The 19869-nt window shown below is 34.2% G+C and overlaps 3 protein-coding genes across 4 annotated transcripts; 1 reads left to right on the plus strand and 2 right to left on the minus strand.

The window, feature by feature from the left end:
• Positions 1 to 692: 692 nt before the first annotated feature.
• On the plus strand, positions 693 to 9468 carry LOC124849182 (serine/threonine-protein phosphatase 2A 65 kDa regulatory subunit A alpha isoform-like). 2 transcript variants are annotated; one of them, XM_047327073.2, is made up of 13 exons: positions 693 to 852; positions 1100 to 1516; positions 1817 to 2063; positions 2943 to 3055; positions 4013 to 4092; positions 4270 to 4411; positions 4493 to 4573; positions 6017 to 6121; positions 6232 to 6414; positions 7518 to 7610; positions 8252 to 8391; positions 8462 to 8528; positions 9055 to 9468. In XM_047327073.2, the coding sequence occupies exons 2-13, from the start codon at positions 1124 to 1126 to the stop codon at positions 9172 to 9174; spliced, it is 1764 nt and encodes a 587-aa protein (XP_047183029.1). In that variant the 5' UTR covers positions 693 to 852; positions 1100 to 1123; the 3' UTR covers positions 9175 to 9468. The 2 variants fall into 2 exon arrangements, with proteins under 2 accessions (XP_047183029.1, XP_047183028.2); XM_047327072.2 differs by lacking the exons at positions 693 to 852; positions 1100 to 1516; positions 1817 to 2063; ... (6 more) ...; positions 7518 to 7610; positions 8252 to 8391 and having other exon boundaries at positions 8436 to 8528; positions 9055 to 9192; positions 9322 to 9468.
• Positions 9469 to 10873: 1405 nt separating this feature from the next.
• On the minus strand, positions 10874 to 13658 carry LDL1 (LSD1-like 1). The gene has a single exon (XM_047327068.2). It carries the CDS (start codon positions 13504 to 13506, stop codon positions 11176 to 11178), a length of 2331 nt encoding a protein of 776 aa, XP_047183024.2. The 5' UTR covers positions 13507 to 13658; the 3' UTR covers positions 10874 to 11175.
• A 751-nt stretch (positions 13659 to 14409) lies between these two features.
• On the minus strand, positions 14410 to 18487 carry LOC148199901 (Eukaryotic aspartyl protease family protein). The gene is made up of 9 exons (XM_088112349.1): positions 17779 to 18487; positions 16934 to 17051; positions 16461 to 16690; positions 16119 to 16358; positions 15783 to 15933; positions 15599 to 15684; positions 15338 to 15452; positions 15180 to 15252; positions 14410 to 14790 (listed from the first exon to the last, which is right to left on the minus strand). Exons 1-9 carry the CDS (start codon positions 18345 to 18347, stop codon positions 14657 to 14659), a joined length of 1716 nt encoding a protein of 571 aa, XP_087968475.1. The 5' UTR covers positions 18348 to 18487; the 3' UTR covers positions 14410 to 14656.
• Between the last annotated feature and the right edge of the window lie 1382 nt (positions 18488 to 19869).

The raw sequence follows: 19869 nt of genomic DNA on the forward strand, positions 1-19869 counted from the left end.
GTTGATATGATAAAATTGTTACTTTATTCTCATATTTAAACTCATTAAACCAAATGTTTATTTAAAATTTTCAAATTATACTTTTCAGATAAAATAATCACTAAATTGTTTTATTTAATTTTTTAATCTTAAGCAAATTAATTCTAAATAACACAAGCATAAAAATACTCATGCAAACAACAAAAATTATCATATGAAAATGTTAACTTCTATAATTATTTTCAATATGAAAATTCTCTTTTTTACCCAATACATAAAAGTTAAGCTCAAACAATTATTACTTCCGTTCAAAATATTACTCCCTAACATAGAAATAGAAATAAAAAATACTTGGATTAAAATACTCTCCATTTATAATTATTAGTCGTAAATTATTCTAAATTTTCATTCTTTTCAGTCACTCACAATAACAATAGAGTAAAAATTTGCTACAACTATAATAATATATATTATAATTCTTTTCAACGTATGGATTACTTTGTCTTTACAATCCAACCGAGGAATATCATTACAAAAAATAAATTTAAAAAGGAAACAATTTAAAAATTTAAAAACTTTTTTTTTACAATAGAAGAATTAATTGACAGTGCATATTATTTGTAGTTTGATTTCAATTATTCTAAAGAAGAAATCATATTTACGCTACAATCTTTTATAATATTTTTTTTTCAAAATTATAAGAAGAAATTTGCAGCCAATGATGAACAATACAAGGAGAAGAAGCAGTTACACCCTCGAGAATGGTGAAATTCCAGGGAAAATTATAAATCCAATTTTCTCCCAATCCAAACGGCAGATCCGATCCGCGCTACATTCCCATTCCTCTCCGTCCTTCAACAAATTTCCTTTCAGGTGTCACAACATCACTTCTCTTTCTTCCCTCTCTCTCTTTCTCTCTCTGCCACAGCAACACATTCATTCATTTTTTTTTTCTCAGTTTTTTTTTTCAATTTCTCTTCGAACTACGGCTCAATTGCTTTAGATCAAGAAGTGTATTGTAGATTTATTGTTTCTCTCACGCTCTTTCCTTTTGTCGTTTTGTGTTTTGAATTTTCGCTTAATTGAAATCGAGTGAATCGTTGATCTTCGATCCTTGCAGTTTTTGAGGATCCGGTGAAACCACATGGCGATGGTGGACCAGCCTCTGTATCCGATTGCCGTATTGATCGATGAGCTGAAGAACGAGGATATTCAGCTGCGGCTGAACTCGATCCGACGGCTCTCCACGATCGCGCGGGCGCTTGGCGAGGAGCGGACGCGGAAGGAGCTGATTCCGTTTCTCAGCGAGAACAACGACGATGACGATGAAGTGCTTCTCGCAATGGCCGAAGAATTGGGTGTGTTCATTCCCTACGTGGGAGGCGTGGAACACGCCAACGTGCTTCTTCCTCCGTTGGAGACGCTCTGCACCGTTGAGGAAACTTGCGTCAGAGACAAATCGGTGGAGTCGCTGTGTAGGATTGGGGCTCAGATGAAGGAGCAGGATTTGGTTGAACACTTCATTCCTTTAGTTAAGGTAGTACATATACATAGTTGCCTGCGTTTTTATTCAGCATTTTAGGTTTTGTTTGTATAAACTTCATTGTAAGTTCTTTGAAGTGAGTTTTCCATAAGCTATAAAATCAAATTATGCCCCTTAGGTTTCGGAGAAGTTAATGAAAATAATTTCTCTGAAAATTAAATGCATACGTTGATTTGAGCTTAGGCCTCATTTCATTTTACTTGCTCACGAGGAATTTATCTAAATAGGATTATATTATGAGTCTGATTGTGGTTTGAGTGGGATTCATTGTTTTTGTTATTTTGGTTGTTGTAGAGGCTGGCTGCTGGCGAGTGGTTCACAGCACGAGTTTCGTCTTGTGGTTTGTTCCATATTGCTTACCCTAGTGCGCCGGAGGTGGTGAAGACTGAACTGAGAGCCATATATGGCCAGCTCTGTCAAGATGATATGCCGATGGTTAGGAGATCTGCTGCTACAAACTTGGGAAAGTTTGCTGCCACCGTTGAAGCTCCTCACTTGAAATCAGACATCATGTCTGTGTTTGAGGATCTTACACAAGATGGTATGTGAAGATGATGTGGCGAATTTCAGCATCTCATCATTAATCTGTTATATAATAGTAGGATAGAGGCAACAGTTTTAGTGTTTGTAATTGTATATAGTTCAAAAAATTTTCTTCTTAGATGAGTTGAGGACCCACGTAGTTAGTTAGCTGTGAATGACATTACTCAGGCTATCTGTTTCTTCTAGGGATTTATGTTTGTCTATAATCACCTCGTCTAGATTGGGAATTAGATATATTTAAGTTCACAAGACTAACAAGAAAGAAACTGAAAACAAAATAGAAGATTGCATCTGATTAAGGTATTTTTGGAGTCTTAGAGAAATTTCAACTATTTCATGCGTGATGTTAATCTGAAAGGTATTCATGAAAGTAAACACCCTAGAATACAAAAAATATTATGTAACAGTCTAATGGTTCCCAACTGTTCATATTTGATCTCTGTTTATCTTAGTTTCCTCTTGGTCCAAAATCTTGGTATAAAAGGCGAAATATGTATGTTAAAAGTTTATAAATAACAGCAGACACTTGCAGACTTTCACTGATTGCCTTTTGTTATTGATCTTTGCAATAAAAGGAACAGTGATAATATTTTTATTTAGGAAGACGCCAGATGGTGGACCTGTTCAAGTGAGATTCACATAACTGCTAGTCATGAATAGAACAATTGTATCATTCTTCCTTATAATATTATCAGGAACCTTGGCATGCTGAAGTTTTTGTTTGTCAGTATATTAGAGTGACTAATGGGAGAAATAAATACAGGTTTAGTCCATTATGGTCATTTGTGGAATAACTATTTTAGTCTATTTTTTAAGTTGATTGGTTGTATGGAGTTGCGTGTATTAACCAATGATTTCTTGACCCTTGTTCTTGCAGATCAAGATTCTGTTCGGCTGCTTGCTGTTGAGGGTTGTGCAGCTCTAGGAAAATTGTTGGAGCCTCAGGATTGTGTGGCACATATTCTTCCTGTCATAGTCAATTTTTCTCAGGTTTGTTGACCATTAGCAATTCTATATATGTAGAGATATATCTTCCATAGCCATTTTGTCCCTCGTAGCTCGAGCATACTAAACATGCTTAGTACTCTACTCTTAGCAGAGAGAAAGCGAGGGTAGCAGCTCTTAGAAAAAATAATGTAGAATTGCACCAAAGATAGTATGATCATGTGAAAGAAGACCAATAGAAGCTGCAGAAATAGAGTTGATTAAATGGAGGACAGGCTATTAGTACAACGTAGAGGAAGAACGAGAAAACTTTATAAACCATTAAAAAGAATTTAGATCTAAATAACTTCTATAAAGACTCGATTTTGGACAGAACACAATGGTGTGGGAAAAGTATTTTGTTTTTGTTGAATAATATTATATGAAAGGATTCTTTATTTACCCTTGATAGCTACTTGTTTTGGGCATGATTGTGGCTTATTTGTTACTTTTTGAAGCATACACTTCTGTAAATACAAATTTTATTGAAATACTAACCTGTATGAATATGATGCACTGTACCTAGATCTTTGTTGGTGGAAGAATGATAATCTTACACTAATTCAAATTAAAAGATTAAAGTTGGAAATGGACCTGCTAGGGTGATAACATTCCCCACACCACTGCATTAGCACATATTGAAGTCGCATGACATTAGTTTCTTGACTTGTGAGTAGTAATGAATTGCATCAGGAGTTATTTGACAGTTGAATTAGTTTAATCCTGATGCAGGTCTCTAGAAGTTGGATTCTTTTATGGTTTTACTGTTAGTTAGTTGTCTGCATGCTTTTCATATTTAGTAGTCCCATCATTTTTGTCATTTTGAAGAACCTTTTTTCGTGTTCTCAATATCAAAAGCCAAAAATTAATTTGGGTTTTGCTGGCTTGTGTTGTTTCCAACTTTCTAAAGTGAATTTTTGTTTGTTTTTGTCACATTTACATAGTTGAATACTTCTTATACAGGACAAGTCATGGCGTGTTCGTTACATGGTTGCAAATCAACTATATGAGCTATGTGAAGCTGTTGGTCCTGATCCCACCAGGTAACCATTTATGTCTTCTATCTGAAAGTCCGTGTTACTAATCACTGAACATTTTTCATTTGGTAAAAAAACTACTATGCTTCATTATTTCTTTATAATCTATGACATTATTTAAAAAATTAAAATGTATTTGTTTCCTAGATTCAGTTGACTTATATAAATGTGATGCATTTGTAGGTCAGAATTGGTTCCTGCCTATGTTAGGCTGCTGCGTGATAATGAGGCTGAAGTACGTATTGCTGCTGCTGGGAAAGTAACTAAGTTCTCCCGCATTCTAAGTCCTGAACTTGCCATTCAGCATATTCTACCCTGTGTGAAGGTATACAGTTACCTTGGACTCTTACAGTTTTAGAATTTATGATAATACCTCAATTACATCGATCAAGTTTACCTAATATAGGAGCTATCAAGCGATTCATCTCAACATGTTCGCTCTGCATTGGCTTCCGTTATAATGGGAATGGCACCAGTGTTGGGGAAGGTATGAGGCTTTCTCTAAGCTCTTAAATTATAGAAACATAAAATTAGGACATTTACAAATGTGTCTAGGGAGGTGTTTGAAAAGGGATAGAAAATCACATGGCTTAGGTTATTATATGAATAAATGGTTTAGCATGTAAGGAATTCTTTCCAAATGTGACTTAAGTATTTAATTGTTATGGGAGAGAAAAACGAGAAGTAATGTGAATGAATTCATGTATCTTGATTATACAATGGAGGTTTTTATTTATAATTAGAGCCAAAGGCATATTGAGTAAGGGCTACACAATTATACTGCTCATGTTATCCCTAATTACTGTATTTTCATTTTTATACAATACATTACATAATTACAAAATTCCTACCCATTTGCATCAATAGTTAAAAATGTTTTGTTATGTTTTTTTCTCATGGCAGATATGTTTTATCCTATTATAAGGGCAATTGCCATATCTACCTTAAAATTCTATTAGAATATGATTTCGTGGTTTACTATATATTTAAATTGCCCTCACTAATCAATAAGTTGAATAAAGATTTTGAAAAAATAAAATTATTTTACATGTTAGAGTTATTACCATGAGATAAATTTATGCCTCTATTCACCATCTAACCTCAATCACTTGGGCTATTGCTCAGATAACTCAATTTTATATACCTTTTTTCTTGCATAGTTATTTTTGAGTTAGAATTTTTCTTTTGGGGGAAACTATCCTTTTTTAAATGTACAAATTAGTTTAAGATCATGGTTTGTTATTTATACTTTTCTCTTTATCTTAATTCCCTTTTCATAAAAAAATGGCAAGAATTATCTTTCGAATCAGATAATTCATTCAGGTCTTGATTTCTTTATTTCTTCTTGACTAATAGATCGATCACATTTCTATACAATATCATTACTTTTTTTTAATTGATATTAATGTTAAGAATAAATTGTTTTTGTGCCTATGTATTGTTTCGTTCCCATTCACACTTTAAATTTTCTAGATCCTCCACCTATCACTTGCAGTGGCATTAAACGTCAGGTTATATATTTATCACTATCCATAAACATATCATGCCGCATGTGGTGAAGTAGGCATACTTTTGTATCTCTACAATACATGCATTTGGCAGGATTTGGTCTATTTGCTTTCCAAACTTTGGCCATTCCCTTATAGAAAAAAAAAATTAGTTAATAATATTCTGGTCTGTACAAAATATGAAAAACTGAAATTAAAACCTTTACCTATTTTCTCCACTTTATTTTTGGACCTCTGCCTATTTTCTCCACTTTATTGTTTTTCATCTCCTCATACTAGCACGTTTGTTTCTGTTTTCTAATACTCTGCTCTATTGGGAGAAATATTTGATTTTATTCCTTTACTCTTGATACTGTTCCTAGCTAAAAGCAATTCAACTTACGTGCCTTCTTGCTTTTCCAATAATTATGTGGTGGTTGCAGGATGCAACAATTGAGCAACTCCTGCCTATTTTCCTTTCTCTTTTGAAAGACGAATTTCCTGATGTCAGACTAAATATTATCAGCAAGCTTGATCAAGTGAATCAGGTTTGTGGCTTAAAATTCAACGTTCTTTTAGATTGGCTATGTACGTTTCAAAATTATTATTTTTCATATACTACCTCTTAGAAGCTTGTAATTTTACACGTGGATTGCAGGTTATTGGTATCGATTTGTTATCTCAGTCTCTGTTGCCAGCTATTGTTGAGCTTGCGGAGGACCGGCACTGGAGAGTTCGACTTGCTATCATAGAATATATACCCTTATTGGCAAGCCAATTGGGTGTTGGGTTTTTTGATGATAAGCTCGGTGCTCTTTGCATGCAATGGCTAAAGGACAAGGTATGTGAAGCAAGTGCAATTATTTTCAATTGGTTCTAATCTTACTTTTTATGTCTATTTTATTGAAAACAAGTTATTTTGTCTTGAGCTTTACGAATGTTATTATAAATTTCATATATATATGTGTATTGTTTTTTAAACAAATGTTTAGTTTATGCAATATTTTGTATGTTTAACCTAAAAGAAATGATAGAATTACATGTCTTTGGGAATTTGTACTGCGCTGTTGGTGAAGATTGGGTTTGCCCAATGTGCTCCATTTTTGGTATATTTGGTTGGAAAGAAATGCCAAAAGGATTTGGGATAGGTTGTACACTTAACTTCTTTGTGGTCTAAGGACTTTCTAGGAGAACTATTTTTTATAGTTCTTCAGAGAGATTGACATGCATTGATACATGTTTCATGTTCTTGATTTTTATTTTTCCTTTTGATTATTTTTTGGATTAGCTTTTCAGGATATCCTATCCTCTTGTAGTAGTACCTTCTGTCTTTCCTAAGAAGTTTTTATGATAATCAAAATGATGGTGATGATAATAATAATAATAATAATGCGATTTTTTCTATAATTTTAAAGCTCTCATTATTAGCTTTAATATGTTACTTTTAAATAAACAAGTCAGGTCAAACTCTACTACAGTGCTTGGCTTTTTTTTATGGTGCTTATATCTGACATGTATTTTCGTGGCCTTTTCTTTTCACATGAAAAGGAAAAAGAAGAGAAATTGGTGTTACTTACATATCTTAATTTTAGAGGGCGAACAGAATAAGCAAAAGTTAGTGTAAGTTATTTTATGTTTAATTTTCAATTTGATGGTGGTTTAGGATTGGCTGTAGAAAGACCCAAAAGGAAAATACCACTTAATGTTTCATATAAAGATTACAAGTCTTATGTTTGATGGAAGGTTTAAACTGAATCTTCCATTGAACGGGTCGGTTATAAAAAATATTCAAAACTCTTCTGGTCACGAAGCCAACTATTCATTCTTTCCTTTTTACTAGGGGTAGGGGTGTTCAATTCTTTTCTGCTTCTTATTTTAGTATTTTTTATTATAGATTCGTTGCGTTATATTGACTTTCTTTAATGTATGTTCATGTATTTGTAGGTATACTCAATCCGTGACGCGGCCGCAAATAACATCAAACGCTTAGCAGAAGAATTTGGACCGGATTGGGCAATGCAACACATTATTCCCCAGGTTTGAAAACAGACACTTAGTTTGTTGATATACATTTTCAGTATATTTTACCTTGAACTACAGAAAAGGATTCCTACACCAGTGATATCATAGAACATCCTTAATGTTTACCTTGACTTGTAGGAATTCTATCTGCGGCCAATTTTGCTTAGGTTATGAGATTTGTTTAAAGATCAATTAAAATTAATATAGGTTTCTTGGTATTGACATCTTAGCGTAAGCGTAAAGCCCATATTCAACTATAGACTAATAAGAAAACAAAAAATTACAAGATAATATTGATTTAGAAATAATGTTAATGAAAAAGTAAGCACACGATATCAAGAAATGAAACGAACTATTGGAATGGGTTTGCGAGCTGCAAAAGGAATTACACAGGGCTAAAAGGTTAAAGTGAAAAGAAAAGAGAAAGTCTTACATTCTTTAAAGGCATTGGGAGAAGGAAAACAAGGTTTATATTATTTAAAGAAACCCTAGATTTTGAATTGGGTTCGGTAGTGACTGGGGAAAGATTCTATTCTATCTACTTGTAGAATGTGTGCTGGAAATTTTGTTGCAGTAGACACTTTTCTTAGTACTTCAAGGATTAGAAAAATATGTCCTGAATGCTATTATCTAATGAACTACTGTATCCTTTGCAGGTTTTGGACATGGTTACTGATCCACACTATCTGTATCGGATGACGATCCTACAAGCAATTTCTCTACTGGCTCCTGTTTTGGGCTCGGATATTACTTCTTCAAAACTGCTCCCTCTGGTCATTAATGCATCAAAAGATAGGTAAAATTGTGGAGTCCTTACTTCTTTTGTGTATCTTCCTTTGAGCCAATACTCATAGCATGTCTTGCAGGGTACCTAATATCAAATTCAATGTAGCCAAAGTGTTGCAGTCCCTCATCCCAATTGTTGATCAGTCTGTAAGTAGCTTCCATTTAAGGTTTCATCTTTAACATGCCCCCATCACATAGTTACTTGGACTACAATACCGTATGGATCTCTAAACTAAAAAATCTAGTATTTTGAAAACTAATCCGAGGAGAGCCATATTATGTGTTAATTTGGTTCAGAAATATTGAGGTCCAGATTAATTTTTGTTGTAAATTATTTTATGCTACTTTGAATTGGTTGTTTCTTGACTTTATCACTATAAAAAGAATTTCAAACTAATTATTTGTGGAAAATGCTTGGATTACAAAACTAGTTGGTTGAAAGCTAAGCTGACTGTTTGGTACTGGTAAATGGCAATGTTATCACTTGAAAATCTCTGTCCCAATTGTTCTCAATAGACTATAGTTTGTTTTTTTCGATAAAGCTTGTGACAGTGAGGAATGATATGAAATGCATTACTGTTTGATAGAAGACTGTTGGGTTGCCCTCTCCCAATGCATAATTTTTTTAGTGTCTCTTTAATTACTGATCGTAATTATCGTTTGAATAATGAAGGTCGTTGAGAATACCATCCGTCCCTGTCTGGTTGAGCTGAGTGAGGATCCAGATGTTGATGTTAGGTTTTTCGCCTCTCAAGCACTACAATCTAGTGATCAAGTCAAGATGTCTAGCTAGATCAGTCTGCATGTTGTCGTTAGTTTTTCTTTCTTTTTCTTTTATATAAGATTTACATTTTCTTGTGTAATTGGCAACATGCCAACTTGCCCAATCTTTTGTATCACATATCATTGTGGTGATCCTGCTTTGCTTTCATTTTATCAGTATTACCAGGTTCTTTGTAGTGAAGAAACATTGTCCGGAGGTGAGATCGGTTTTGATGACCACTAATTATGATTTACCAATGTGAACATATTTTGTATGAAATTTTGATTTACCAATACAATGAATATATTCATTATCTGCTTAAAATATGTCCATTCTAAAATATCAGCAGCTAATGTAAAAAAAGTGGGAAATTAGGTTTGGATTATTAGACACTTCAAAGTAAAACAAACATTTATTCGGTAACCATATAAACTTAAACTCTTAATTGAGTAGGTTTTTTCTTATAATTCCACATTTTCTTTCTATACTTTAATAATTATTCTTTCATATATAATTCCGCACAAAGATTTTAGATTCAGTGGTTTAAATTTTTTTGGATTGAGTGATTCATGTTTTGCAAATCACCCTATTCGAAAATTAAGAAAATTAGACATTGTGTTTTAGAGTGCATAAATCTAAAATTATTAATTTTTATCATTTTTAATAATTTATAATGTATTTTCTAATTGTGTAATTTAGAATATATTTTAACTGTAGATATACATTTTGAATTATATTTTGGAATTCAAATTTACATCATAGATAACATTAATACAAGATACATGAAAAAAATTAAAGAAGCTCATGCAAGTATGAAATGGTAATCAAAATGTTAACTTAAACATGATAATAGTTAAATAAGGTTTTGTCAAGTTTGAAAAATTAATATGAATACAAGATATAAGAAAAAATTTACTTACACAAATAATATTCAATTCTCGGTTTTTAAAATGATTATTTATTTGGTATATCTTTAACAAAAATATATTTATTTATTTTTTAAACTTTTAAATATACAAACATTTCCCATACTCTAATAAACAACATTTATTTTTTGTATTTTTAATAAACATTTATGTTTTGTATTTTTTTTAATAATATATACTCACTTTTCTTATTTTTTTTATCCAAAATAATTTTTAATTTTATTTATAAAACATTTTTTATTTTAAAAATTATTTTTTATTTATATAATTTTTATTTAAATCTTAGTCAGTATGATATTTTAAAGTATAACAAGAAAAGTAATCTCAATTTATTAAAAATATAAAAAGAATATGATATTTGTTTAGCACAGAAAAATGAGTAATTATTAGAAAAAGTTATGAATGTATTGAAATGTATATTTTAAAATTAGAGACATCCCACATGCACAACTATAGTAAGATATAGTTTGATTGATTGCTGATTTGTTGATGTGTCTCATATAACTGAAAGCGATAATTAATGTCTGCTGTTCCGGTACATTGGGAGACGACAGTTAGATCTCATTTCTCTTTTCTCAAGTTTTCAGTGTCAACTAATTTTTATCAGAAGATAAAAGGGATATCAATTATTTTTAAATTAACAAATTCAAAATTTGAAATTATAATTTTAGATTAAATATTGTAGAAACAGTTAATGAAACTTTTAATTCAAAACTTCCTGAGAAAAAAATTTAAAAGACTATAATTATTATAAAATATAAAGGACAAAATAATCATTTCAAAATAAATGAAGGGTCCAAGAAGAAATCTAAGCCTCCCTTTGGGGTATCATTGAATCTGGAATTCACTATTTGAACTAGTTCTTGAAGAGTTTTAGTAGCTACCATACTCGACCTAAACATTTTTACATTCAAAATCATAAAGAGAAAACAGTACTGCTAACAGTTTTTGTTCATTGTGAAACATCCTTAAAAAAAAGGTAACACGTGGAAAATTGGTCAGAATCTAATTAGATCTCTGAAGAGTATAAGTTTAATAATATAACAGGATCAAGGAAGTTCTATTCTCCATGATGCTATTAAGAATCTGCTTTCCCAGCCGTAAGTTAATTTTCCAGTGCATCAAAGTTGTGTCTAGACAGTTTTATGCTGCCAATAAGAGATTCAGCCGCACCACTTAAACCCTTCCTCCCAACCAAACTCACCCCGAAATTGAGGTTTAAAATTCTCATCCTGTTCTCATCCCCCTCCACCTGACTCAACTCAATGATTCGCTTCTTTGAGAGCAAGGCATAGAGATAAAGATTGCCAGCACCTCCAATCTTAACCCTCAGTAACGAACTGGAATCAAGATCATTCAGTTTTGGATCATACAAAGCAGAGAAGCTACCAAATGCCATATCAGGTTTCAAAAACAGTTTGTGCAAATCATCATCCTCCTGGATGTTACTTTTTGATGTGTCAGGTATGGAAGACCTCCTCTTTGCCACTCTCAAAATGTTTGCAGCCTCTCTCATTCCACTGAGAAACGCTCCATGCATAGTTGCAGGATACTGCTTGCTAGTTGCCTCTCCAGCAAAGAACACTCTTCCATTCCCAACACTCTCTGCAAGAATGTCATAGTCATCTCCTGAAGACCCAACAGCAACATATGAGTAAGATCCGTACGCAAAGTGATCCTTCCCCCACCGAGTACACACTGCCTGAACAGGTTCCGGAACAACAATCCCCTTTGGATTAAAAATATCCTTCAGAATGTCCAACACCCTTTTCACAGACTCCACCGGTGACATCATCTCAAACCTAATTGCAGCCTCCCCTGCAACAAGAGCCACCAGAAGCGGACCCCCAGACACCGAGGAGTAGCTATAGAACAGAAAAAACTCACCCCTCATACTCAAATCCTCAGTCAAATGACCAAAAGTATCAATGTCCCCGCCCCAGAAATTATATGGAAACAAAATTGCAACCTTGTTCAACAACCCAAACCCCAACCTACGAATAGCATCCTTCTTCCTCTGAGGAAGTTCAGGCACAAACTCAATATCCCCCTTCTTAAGCACCCCCAATGGCACTGTACAAAGCACCATATCCCCTCTGAACTCCATCCCACCAGCAGAAACCGCCACCCCATCACTCCCATACTTCACACACTCCACGGTCCTCCCATAGAAAATCGGCAGATCCTCTGCCAATGCGCGAACAAATGTCTCATTTCCCCCTGGAATGAAGCAATGATCACCCCCCATCTCATAGGGATCATCCTGATCCCAATACGCCATCGACAAATTGGACATGAGAGTTGCATTCGCGTACTCCAAATTTGCAAGGTGCCAATTCAACAGCATCCTCTCCTCCTTGTCCTCAGCGACCTTGTAAACCCTTCTGAAAGCCTCCAATGCCGTCCCCAATGGCACATCCACCGACTTCACCTCCTCAATCATTGCCTGTCTGAGCTTACAAACCCTCTCTAACAACTTGTTAAACGAAACCTCAACCCTGGAGTCAACTTCAGGGTCAACACTCCTACCATCAGGCAAATACAGAGGACAAATATCCCTAACCTTATGCAATGGCAAACCCAATTGCCTAGCAAGTACCCCAAGAGGGTTCCCATTTATACCAGTGAGGACACTCCCACCGAAATCTGCTGCAGCCTCAACACCATCACCACTCATCTTCTTCGTCTTGACCCTCCCGCCCGGTCGGGTCCTACCCTCCAAAATCACGACTTTAAACCCCATAAACACTAATTGTCTAGCTGCAACCAAACCCGCGAACCCAGCACCGATCACAATCACCGTTCCTCGATCAGACCCATCGAAAGGTTTCAGCTTTAGGGTTTTTATCTCCTGCGCAAGGCCGAAGTTAATGTAACCGTGCTCCAGGAGGAATCGGTACGCGGTTTCAACCAAACCCTTGTGCTCCGACCGGATTGACCGGAGGGCCCGGTCGTGGGTTAACCAGACAGAAACGTTGGACCGCCACCGCGCCAGTATGTGGTTTCGGACGACGATGTAGTTCGATTGCTCGGAGCCACCGACGGTGGAAACCACGTTCGCTTCGATCTCTTCCTCGGTCAACGAGTCCACGGGGAACCCCACCGAGATCGCTATTAGGGCTTCCACGTCGCAGTCCTTGGCTACGTCGCTTCGGCGAGTGGAGGACGGAGCGTTGAGTTCCGTGAAGAACTTCTTGCGACGGCGACGTTTTCGCGGCGGTGGAACCGGGTCTTGTCGGGTCGTGGTGGAGTCTGGGGATTCCGGAACGGCGGGCTCGGGCGTCATTTGGGTGGGGAGGGAGGAGTCTGGGTCTTCGGAGGAGTTTTGGGGAGACATTGCAACGTCGTTTTCCGGCGACAAGGTTTGTGACGGTGGCGGTGCCGGAGGATGCGGCGGCAGCGGAGGCGGTGGCAGCGGAGGCGGCGGCTCCGTCATTGTTAGTGGTGGGTGGTGATGAGTGATGCCCAGTCTGATCTTTCGGTCTTAAATTATTTTTTTTGGCAGGTTTGGATAAAGAAGACTATTATTATTTTCCTTCTTCTAGTATCTGACCCGTATATACACTATATAATTAATTATATATCTCTTACTTTTTTGTAAATTCCATTTTTATATTTTTTTAAATTATAATTTTGGTCTATACTATAACTGCTTACATTATTTCAGTTAAGAAGTTTTTGATATACTTTTAGTATTTTTCATTCCGTTTTATATTTTCATTAATCTTATAATTTTATAGAAGACCCTTTTTTTAATCATCCTTTGTATTGATTACTTTTCTATTAAAGTTTCTTAAATTATTTTAATTTACAAACAGTAAACACTATAAATTGTCTCTTCTTCTTTTCCATGAAAATTTTAAAAAATAGACTTTAATTTCAAAAATTAAAACTACACTATCAATGTCCTCTCTCCATCCATCAATTACTTAAGAGTTTTGAAAAAAAAAAAAAGGTTAAATATGTTTTTAGTCCCTAAACTATATTTCGTCCCTCTTTCAAAGTAAGGTATAATTTGGTCCTCATTCTTTTCGAAACGTTCGTTTAAGTCCTCGGAATTTTGGTTTTAGTCCTCATTTGTTGCTAAATGAGGACCAAATTTTTAAACAGTGTTTAGTTTTCGAGGACTAAAACGAACGTTTTCGAAAAGAATGAGGACCAAATTGTACCTTACTTTGAAACAGGGACGAAAACCAGAAACGGCCAATAGTTTAGGGACTAAAAACATATTTAACCCAAAAAAAAAATCTTACAAATTAGTTATATGAATCTTATATTTAGAAAAAAAGGGAGGATATAATAGTTTATATAAAAGAACTAAGTACACTTTCTCCAGTACTTCCTTTCAAACAGTATTATTAAATGAAATCCAGTCAAAACCATCAAGAACACCAATTTTGAAGGTGACATTTTTCATAGTGAAATAGAGACTGGAGTATAAAATAACCTATTATATCCATTACTATTCTAAGTTCCTATATTTTGTGTGTAACTCTACATTGGCTGTTTTATTCGTGGATGCCATCTTAGATTTTAGCATGAAAGGATCTAAATAATACAAGTTATATTGTTTTCCTCAGAGTAAATTATAGCATGGTATCAGGGATAAAACTGTTTTTCTTTCTCAATCTTCTGCTTGACATGTCACAGTCTGCTCGCTTCCAACCAATTTTCTGCTTTGCATTATCGTACACAACTAAGTATCCTCTGAATGAAATGTCTGCAAAAATCACCCCAGTTGAGTTATTCATCATCAAACACATTAAACACAAATATACAAACATTATAGGCTAAGTGAAGTAGTGTAAGATAAATTGGAGATAACAAGAAATGATCATACAAAAATTTCAGAAATGAATGAGGATGGATTTATCATCTATCCCTGCAGTGCAGTTGCAGAGAGACTTGAAATTGCAGAAAAAATCAGTTACTGTTTTCTAAAACATTGGTATGAATCCAAACCAAGAATATGTGAAGGATCTACATAGGAAGGAAAATAACCCTGTATTTGCAATCCAATCATTGACACTTATACCACTATAAGGTAAAAAGAACACAAAAAATAGAAATTATTTGTAAGCTTTCAGGTTTTCATAAGGATGAGAGTACCTCCAAGAATAATTGAGGATCCATCGTTTACATCACTACCATCAAGGATACCCAAGCACACATTCCCTTTGTTCTGCAGCAAAAAGGTAGTTTTTTTAGAATGAATGACAGTAACAAAATCAGTTGGAACAAAAGTTGTAATAGAAATATATGATTACACTAATGATCAAGTAACCCTCTGGAGGTATCTGAAAAATTGTGGACAAAATCCACCACTTGTTTCCAAACCGAAGAGATAAGGTCTTGAAGTAATCCTTGACATCTTTGACAGATCTGCATTCATGTAACATGGATTTTAGAACAAAATAGTGTCATTTCACCTTGTGTAATTACTGCTTTACAAATTAAGTTACTTTAGTTATTATAAAACCAACACTACAAATGCAAAAAATAATTGCACCTTGAGTAATTTATCTTACTTGATTGGGAAATTTGCTTGCCAGCAAATGGGTAAAGTAGTATCTGAATCATCTTGAACGAGTTTCAAGCCAGAAACTTCATTAAGCTGCACCGATAGGTATAAATAATGAATTTGTGGTGTTCAAGAACAGACTCAAGAAAAATGTACAAAATGGTTGCAGATTGATAAATGTAAAAACTCACAGAAGCAACAAGATCCAAGTATGCTTCTTTTGGGAAATATGTATAAGAACTGCCACTGTCAAAAACCACCTTTCCTACTTTGCTTTGGCCATCAAAACCGAGTTGCCGATTTCCATAATTTATTCCAAAAATCTCAGTTTGGTATAAATCCCTATAGATTAGAGTGCATTCCACATGAGAAGAATCAGAACAAACATCAGAATAGTACTCAGCATCAGGAAAAACACAGTTTCACAATACATAAAAACATTTTCAAATGAAAACACAGTTTCACAAAAGAAAATCAAACTCACTTCATAATTAAATGGGAATTCTTAATTAAGAAATCATACTCACGTAGTAAGGGTATAGGCCATTGGTACCCAAGTCATACCCCAATATGGCAAGAAATCATCACCCAAAAACATGTAACCTCCACCAACTTCATCATTGCTCAAGCAATGACCAACCACATTCTTAATAAGCCCTTTACTTGCTAACTGGTTAGGTAGGCTCACTTTTGCCCTGCTCAGTCCCATGATTCCATCTGTCTTTGCCAATGTGTTCAAAAGTAAGCCTTCTTGATCATATCCACACCTTAATACAAAAGTATAGCATTGAATGGATCATAAATTTCTTACAATACATTATTGCCAAAAGAAAAAGGTAGAGCTGCAAAAAGAAAGAAGAGATTCATACCCAAAAACAAAATTTAGCTTGATTTTGGATCCATTTTTAGATACAAGATGAAGATCGTCTCTAATAAGAACTCCCAAGGAAAAACTCCTATCTGCATATTCAATTTCATAGTCACACTGTTGCAAACTTTCGTGATGTCCATTCTTCTGATTTTTCTGAACATCCAAGCAGAGAGAGTCCATGGTTGATACTACATTGGATCTTGTGGGCTTGTAGAGGGCATGAGCTCCCTGAATTAATTTTATACTTCAAGTAAATACAGTTTTCCAATCGCAAAAATCCACCAAGGCAAAATTTCATAAACATCTACTATTTAAGTTATATCTATGCTCTATAGTTCCTGTTGTTGAGAGACATTTTCTACCTTATCAGCTCACTTTGACAACATACATAAAAAATGGCAACATGTGCTATATAAATATTTCACACATCTACCTGAGGTGTATTGATATTTGATTAATAACAAAGTATACCTTTCCACAACTTCTGCAAGGAGCATCACACTGCATCCAGGTTAAGTCACTCCCTGTATCCACATCAAGAAAATAACTTCTTGGAGGATTTCCAACACGTAAAATAGTGAAATACAATCTGCAAGGAAGAACATGGTGCTAAGTCATCACATCAAAGAAGGAGTTACCAAACATCACTAGTTCCTATAGCTTATCATACAATTGCCCTATTCTTTTTTATAAGCTAACTAAATATTATTAATGCATAGAAATAGCTCGGATGTGCCATTATAATAAGGTCCACAAGACAAAAGGGCAGATAAATATCAAACACTGAGACCCCTACCAATTTTAACAATGACAAAAATATACATCTATATTTGATCTCTTCTACCTAAAAGCATCCAATCTGCCCTATGTACATTTGATAACATGTATCTTTACACCAGCTTTGTATTTGCCTTTCACCAAATACGCACATACACGACGTATAATAATACATTTCTTCTCTCCGAATTTGACCTATACCTCTCGTTTAATCTCGTCCTTTAACGAGCTCTTGCATTCTGAATACAGTTGGTAATGAATATGCAAAAGGACAAAAGGAAATGTATTACTATAATAATGGGTATTAAATAAATTAATGGCTAAAAACCATTTTTCTTTCTTTCTGAATTTCATAACAGTAGTAGTGTAATTACAGAAACAGTGTTGCTGATGCAGTTGCAATTAAAGCTGAAGCAAGCTTCTATATTAATTATTCAATCATTAAGTAAAAAAGAAACTTTTAAATTCTTCAATTTTACTTTTGTTGTTCTTCGTAAACCCAACAGTGAAATCAGGAAAAGCAACGATTTTGATCATACCCGTCCGGAAAAACATTGCCACTGACAGGAAAAACCGAAGAAGAGTCAACGGCCACAACCTCAGAACCAACCCTATTTTTTGTTTGTGTCAAAATCTTTTCTTTATGAACAAGCTTCCCCAGTTGGAGCTTCATGTTCTTCTGCCCCAAAACACCAAATTTAGGATACAGAGGGAACAAATATGATCCGGGCTTGCCATCATCATCACCATCATTCTTAGGGCCACTCAGTTCCAGAGTGGTGGTTGAAGAAACAGAACCATAGAGAAAGAGAGCAAAAAGAAGAACACCAAAGAAGGAGAAAAGCTTCACTGGGGTGGCGTGGAAGAGTCTTCTGAGTGAAAAACTAAGCTGAGTATTAGATGGGTTGGAGTGAAGGGAAGGATCAGTATTGTTGTGATCATTGAGGTTTGTTTGGTTTTGGCCTGGTTGTTGAAGAATTGAGGGTTGAAGAGAAGAAGGGTCAGAGAAAGTAAAAGCAGTGATGGTTTTTCCCAAAGAAGGGTTATCTGGGGGTGGAAGGGAGATTATAACAACACCTTTGATCTGAGGAAAATGATCATCTTCCATCTCTGCAGCAGCAGCAGCAGAAGAAGAAGAAGATGAAGAGAGAGGGAAGAGATGAATGAAGAATGTGTGTAGCTATACCAAGCAGTCTTTAGTCTACTCTGTCATAGATATCAGACAGGATTTGGTCAATCGGTAGTTACTCTTATCTTAGCAGCAGAAAACGTGTTCAGTACTCTGTTTACTCAGAAGAAGGTTCCTTCCAAGCACCAAGAAATAACCACCTTAGAAAAATGTCGCTGTAATTGTTGTCTTAGAATTTTTTATTGTTTTTATTCAAAGTATTACTCTGTTTTATTTTTATCAATTTGAAAATATTTTTCTTGGTCTGGTTGTGGTTAAAGTCCTTCTTATTTAATTAGGATCAATTAAATCTGAAGCATTACAACATTCGATTCTAGCTGTCCAATTTTTTAATCACTTTAACTGAAATATTTGAATGTCATAATGGTATTATTTTAATTTCTAAAATAAAATATATGGGTAATTATAAGACCTCCTTAGAATATAACATCAAATATGAAACTTTAAATTATAAAATAAAAAAATATTTTTATATTTTGAAAACATTAACAACAACGAGGATTTTGTGTAATATTTTTTGCAATAGAGATTGTGTAAGTAAAATATGTTAAAAGATTAAAATTATACTTTTAGATATAAAAGACTAGTCTTGATAAAATGTATTTAAATAATTAAAATTAGAATTAAGAAAATAAAACGTCCTTTTAAGTATATTTTACATACAATGTTTTTTCATCCATTTTTACCTTTCCATATGAACTTTTATTTTGTATTATATAGAAGATACTTGAAATTTTGCAAATGTTTGAGGTGATTTATATTGCAACTAATATCTAGTATTTGTTTCAGACATATTGACTTATACTTTTTTATCATTGACATTAAATATTGAATTATTTTTTATTGATAAATAAATAATGAATATGTTTTCCCTGTATAAAACAAATAAATTAACACATACACACACACACACACACACACATATATATATATATATATATATATATATATATATATATAATAAAGTTCTCTACAATAAGACTAATTCATTTAGAATACAGTAGTTAGGACTTGTTAACATTTTAAATCATATCAACAATTCTGAAACTTAATATTAGGTAGGTGGACAAAATCAATGGTAATGTTAAAAATTGTATTGAAAGAAAAAATAGTTTGATTGAACTGAAGACATTGTCAAAGGAGGGGATCACATTCTCCTTTAATATATCAGCTGGCCCTGTGGCTTCAGGTTTCAACCTCACTGGTCAATGAATCAAATACAGATCTACATACTCCAACCCCAACTTCCTAAGCAGTTTCAGGGAAGTTTACATAACATGCAACAGGAGTAACAAAACTTGATAAGAGGATGCTACCTCTTCACCTTTTCCATCTTTCTTCTTTTTAATTCAACTTGCATGAACACCTATGGGGCTTGGTGACTTTGCATTCTTACTCTTGACAGGACCTTTTCCTGCTTTTGATTGCTCTGTCTGGTCTA

This window comes from Vigna umbellata, chromosome 4 (assembly GCF_029865625.1).
Source record: "Vigna umbellata cultivar VRB3 chromosome 4, Vumbellata_1.0, whole genome shotgun sequence".
NCBI lineage: Eukaryota > Viridiplantae > Streptophyta > Magnoliopsida > Fabales > Fabaceae > Vigna > Vigna umbellata.

What these genes read in the sequence shown, in the direction of transcription:
- LOC124849182 (XM_047327073.2), top strand. Translation starts at nt 1,124, where the DNA reads ATGGCGATGGTGGACCAGCCTCTGTATCCGATTGCCGTATTGATCGAT. An exon ending in ACTTCATTCCTTTAGTTAAG is followed by an intron (nt 1,517 to 1,816) that starts GTAGTACATATA and finishes TGGTTGTTGTAG; the next exon opens with AGGCTGGCTGCTGGCGAGTG. An exon ending in GTTGGTCCTGATCCCACCAG is followed by an intron (nt 4,093 to 4,269) that starts GTAACCATTTAT and finishes ATGCATTTGTAG; the next exon opens with GTCAGAATTGGTTCCTGCCT.
- LOC148199901 (XM_088112349.1), bottom strand. Translation starts at nt 18,347, where the DNA reads ATGGAAGATGATCATTTTCCTCAGATCAAAGGTGTTGTTATAATCTCC. An exon ending in ATGGCCTATACCCTTACTAC is followed by an intron (nt 15,934 to 16,118) that starts GTGAGTATGATT and finishes TCTAATCTATAG; the next exon opens with GGATTTATACCAAACTGAGA. An exon ending in CAAGCAAATTTCCCAATCAA is followed by an intron (nt 15,453 to 15,598) that starts GTAAGATAAATT and finishes ACATGAATGCAG; the next exon opens with ATCTGTCAAAGATGTCAAGG.
- LDL1 (XM_047327068.2), bottom strand. Translation starts at nt 13,506, where the DNA reads ATGACGGAGCCGCCGCCTCCGCTGCCACCGCCTCCGCTGCCGCCGCAT.